The sequence below is a fragment of the Chelonoidis abingdonii genome, chromosome 10 (assembly GCF_003597395.2).
Source record: "Chelonoidis abingdonii isolate Lonesome George chromosome 10, CheloAbing_2.0, whole genome shotgun sequence".
In the NCBI taxonomy this organism is placed as follows: domain Eukaryota; kingdom Metazoa; phylum Chordata; order Testudines; family Testudinidae; genus Chelonoidis; species Chelonoidis abingdonii.
The window spans coordinates 77,455,898-77,460,719 of NC_133778.1; the positions used below are offsets into that span (position 1 = coordinate 77,455,898).

At 52.9% G+C, this 4,822-nt stretch overlaps 1 protein-coding gene across 1 annotated transcript in view; it reads right to left on the minus strand.

Moving 5' to 3' along the window:
- The window catches only part of IGFBP5 (insulin like growth factor binding protein 5), a 27,415-nt gene extending 25,533 nt beyond the window's left edge, over positions 1-1,882 (minus strand). The window contains exon 1 of the mRNA XM_032764429.2: positions 1,358-1,882. Within this exon, the coding sequence (XP_032620320.1) occupies positions 1,358-1,688 (331 nt within the window). The 5' untranslated portion in view covers positions 1,689-1,882. The remainder of the gene's footprint in view (positions 1-1,357) is intronic.
- Positions 1,883-4,822: the final 2,940 nt, after the last annotated feature.

The following is a 4,822-nucleotide window of genomic DNA, read 5'->3' on the forward strand; positions in this document are numbered from 1 at the left end:
GGCGAGCGTTGCAATGCCCCGCAAGCAGGGCTTCTGCAGCGGGGGAATGCCAGGGGCACAGCTGGGGGACCCTGGGGCGAAGGGAGGGCAGGTTTGCAATCCCCCCCGCAAGGGGCTGCAGCGGGGGAAATATGCGCATGGGGGCCAGTGAACGACGGAATCCGGGGAAGGCGGGGGCAGTGCAATCCCCCGCAGCAGCGCTGCAGCGGAATGCCAATGGGAGCACAGCTGGGTCGAACCCCGGGAAGGAGTCGGGGCAGGGTGCAATCCCCGCAGCAGGGGCTCTGCAGCTGGAATGCCCATGGTAAGGCAGTCGTCGAGGTATTGCGCAGATTGTGGCCTGGAGCATCCAGCACCAGCTGCGACCCCGGGGGGGGAGGGGAAGGGCAGGTTGCAATCCCCGCAGCAGGGCGCTGCACGGGAAAGGAAAAATGCCATGGGTGGCACACTGTTTATTCTGCGAAACCCCGTGGGAAGGTAAGGTGGGGCAGGTTCGTGCAATCCCCGGCAAGCAGGCGCGTGCAGGCGGGGAATGCCCATGGGTTGGTGTATACTGTGCTCTAAAGCAGGAGAGAGGACCACCCACAGTACACATGAATATCACACAGCTGATGCGAACCCCGCGAAACGGAGAGGGGGCAGGTTGCAATCCCCGCGAAGCAGGCGCTGTCAGCGGGGGAATGCCATGGGGGCGGCACAGCTGGCGAAGCCCCGGGGAAGGGGCAGGTTGGCATCCCCGCAGCAGGCGCCTGCAGCGGGAATGCCATGGGGGGGCAACAGCTGAGCGAACCCCGGGAAGGGGGCAGGTGCAATCCCGCGCCCGCCAGCAGGTTCCGCTCAGAGCGGGACAATGGCCACTGGCACGTAATACCGGTCCTTCCTTCGCGCTCCGCCCGGGAGTTTGAAGCGTGACCAGAAGGAGGGGCCCACGCTGCGCTCGAACCTGGCCGGGCGGTCTGAGTAAAGGGAGGTGTGCAATCCCCGCAGCCGGCGCTGGCGCGGGATGCTTATTGGGCGGCACAGGCTGATGCGAACCCCGGGGAAGGGGGGCAGTGTTGCATCCCCCCCGCGCAGCAGGCGCTGCAGCGGATTGCCATTGGGGGGCACAGCTGCGCGAAACCCGGGGTAGGGGGCAGGCGTTGCATCCCGCAGCAGCGCGCTGCAGCGCGGGAATGCCATGGGGGGGCACAGCTGGCGAACCCCGGGGAAGGGGGCAGGTGCAATCCCCGCAGCAGGCGCTGCAGCGGGAATGCCATGGGGGGGCACAGCTGGCGAACCCCGGGGAAGGGGGCAGGTGCAATCCCCGCAGCAGGCGCTGCCGCCCGAGGGCCGAGCGGGACCCGGCGCCGCCACTCACCCAGCTTGACTTGCTCCCGGTAGCTCTTCTCGTTGCGGCAGAGCCCCCGGCCGTGCAGCAGCGCGTGCAGGGGCTTCTCCTCGCCCTGGCGGGGCAGGCAGCGCAGCCCCTGGGCGCAGCGCTCGGTGTACACGCCGCAGGACTGTCCCTCGGCCAGGGCGCAGGTCATGCAGCAGCCGCAGCCCGGCTCCTTCACCAGCTCGCAGCCCGCCGGGCTGGGCGGGCACATGGACAGGGCTTTCTCGTCGCACGGCTCGCAGTGCACGAAGGAGCCCAAGCCCTGGGAGCAGCCCAGGCATATGCCCAGCAGCAGGCAGAGGGTCAGGAGCATCTTCCAGGCGCGGGCAGGAGCGAGGAGGCGAAGTTGGTTTTTTAAGGGAGGGGTGGGGAAAAATCCCCCTCTAAACTCCAAAAAAAACAACAACAAAGCACCGAAAAAGTCCCAGGAATAATTATTTTTTTGCCTTCAAAATAAGCAGATTGCACAGCCTGGTTGCAAGGCTGAGAGCTGCTGCAACAGGTTGGTGGGGGGAGGGAATCATAAGCCAGCAAAAAACTGGGGGTGACTGGTACCCAAACCCTCCCTCCCCCGCCGGCCCCCCAACAGTTTTCCAAAGCTTGGCGAGGAGGGCAAGTGGGGAGCAAAGTTATTTTGGGGAAGGGGCTCCTGGCAGGAGCGCAGCAAATAATAACGAAATACTGCAGAGCAGGTAGCGCTAGGCGGCTGCAGAGGTTGGTTGAAAGCACATTTTTGTGTTTTGATTGGGTCTCTTTGCTTCCCCCTCCTCTTCCAGGTCTGTCAAGAAAAGTTTTCTGCAAAAGTTTGGATTTTTTTTTTTTTTTTTGCAAAGGCTGCAGAAGAAGAGGTTTTTTTTTTAAAAAAAAAAAAAAAAAAAAGAAAAAAAAAAAAAAAGGAGGAAAAAATTCCACTTTGTAGATCGCTCAACACTTTCCCCCCGGAGAAGTTTCTAAAGAGACTGAATACTGCCGAGCAGGGCTGTCTTTTAAATAGACTGCCCTGGCTGCCTGCCAGCCCTTAGCTGCAATTTGAGATCCCAATGACACCTCAGCTTGGATGGGTGCCAGAACTCGGGCAATGTCAGTGCACACTCAGAGTGGCTGGGGGTGGGGGCTGCAGCTTTTGACTTCTAGGTTTCAAACCCTGGGCAACGATCAACGATAATATAATTGGAGGTGGGGGAGAAGGGAGGGTCATGAAAAGAACTTGTTCCGATTTCCCCAAGAACGCTGGACGGTTAGGAGTGCAGCTTGAGAGAAATACTGAGAGAGGATTTGTCTGGGAACCTCTGTGAGCACAGTTGCCAACTTTCACACGGTAAATAAACCCCCCCGACTTTCACAATAAGCCAAAAATCAAGCTAGTCCCATTTCAGAAGAAGAACCCCAACACTCTATGTGACTAGATCCCTCCCGTGTGCAGTCTAGGACTGCGGTGGGCCTGCTGTGCACCTCTGACTCTCTGCCCCCTTTCCCCCTGATTGCCCCCCTTCCCTTGCCCTGCTTGCTGCGAGCCGATCACAAAAAAGAAGCAACAAGCTACAACAAACAGCTAGCCAAAAACTAGCCAACAAGCAACTCACAAGCCAATTAAGCCAAAACCAAGCCCAATTTCTGCGTTTTTTTCCATGGGATTGGCATGTCTGTCTGTGAGATATTGCAGAGTGCTCTGTTGTTCTGATTGCCCACTGAAGTTCTAATGACTTTTTAAATCACGCAGGGCCCAATCCTGCAAACATTGGCTATCAGGCATAGTACTTATCATCAGCAAAACATCATGAACCCCCCCGGACTGGGCTCTAAATAAGGGAGACAATGTGCATAGGAGTCCATCAGTTGTAAGTATGACATGTATGTACCACGTGTTAACACGGTCACTTATTCAAGACTGTAGCTACAAAATGAGCAGAGAACATTCCTAACTGTGCACTGGTGTGATTACACAGCTGTACACCTGATAAAAAGATATTCTCCTTTGCATGCACACCTGTGCTGCTGACACAAATTCCTTGCATGGAAAACATACAGAGTTAATAAAACTGAAGGATGAACATGACATGAGGCAGGGATAGGCCGACTGCAAGAACTGTGTTAGATTCCTCTCTGGAAAAGTGAGCTGTGCCTTGCAGGACGCCAGAAAGCAAGGGGAATTTTGCCACGCGAAGCACAATTTGTCCATTTTATCTCAATCCTGTTCTTCCCCATAAATTCCCCTGCCCACCCCCTCATGTGAAAAAAGCCAGACTTCTGGTAGGGACACAGCATTCCTAAACACAAATGGTCAGGCCACATCCCTTCACCCTAGCGCACAATAAAGTCCTTCAGCACTTATTAATTATTTGTAAAGATTAACTTTTGTAGCACTAAATCTCCACTAATAAATACTTCACCCGATCCCCTGACGCTCCAGAACTGCTGTTAACAGACACAATACACCTTGAGCAACAATGGCAACAAAAAACAGGGTTTGGGGGCTTGGTTCTGTATTCTTTAAGTCAACTAAGTGATGCTGCCTTCAGACAGGGAGAAATTGAAAGGGATCGACCGTTTCTTCATGAGATTTAAATGAAATATCAGAGCCCCCCTTGCCCCCGCCCCCAGTTCCATATTCCTTAGATTGCTTCTCAGCTCCTGCATGAATGTGACTGCCTGCATTGCATGGATTTTGCCACTAGAATGCACCCTTATCTATGATAAGACATTGAGTCTGCTGCTTAAAAAGGTTAACTCTTTTTCTGCCAACATTGTCTAGCCTTAAGCCTGCCTTAGTCATCTCTGGGGTTCATTGTTTTAATGCATCGCTCATGTTTTCCCCATATATATGGATTTTGTATTAAATGTGAGAATCCTTTTTTTTGTCTGAATTGTTTTTCTACAAGGAAGGTTTTCATAGGTTTTCTTGTAAACTATCTGTTTATATCACACTTAGTTATTTCCAAGTGGCTGTCCCTTTGATAGCTGATTAGATAGATAGATTAGATTAGATGGGGTATATAGGGATAGATAGATAGATAGATGGATGGATGGATGGTTAAGAAGACATATTTAAATATAAATTTTACACTGGACCCAAAAATGATCATTTTTACGGAATATTAGTCATATCCTGTTTTTAGAGGGCCAAGGTGCGGGAGGTAATTTCTTTTATTGGAGCAACTTCTGTTAGTGAGAGAGACAAGCTTTTGAGCTCCACAGAGTTCTCCTTCAGGTCAGCTCACCCGCCTTGTCTCTGTAATGTCCTAGGACCAACACAGCTACACCAACACTGCAAATACTCTGCCTTTGATTTTCGTGAGGCTTTCCCATTGATTTTAAGGGGCGTTTTGCATGTCACAACAGCAATGCTGTGCACTTATATAGCACTTGTCACCTGAAGATCCTCAAGTACTTTGCAGGAGTGATTAAGGTTAAATCATCCACCCTCATGGTTAAAGCTAGGGAAACGGA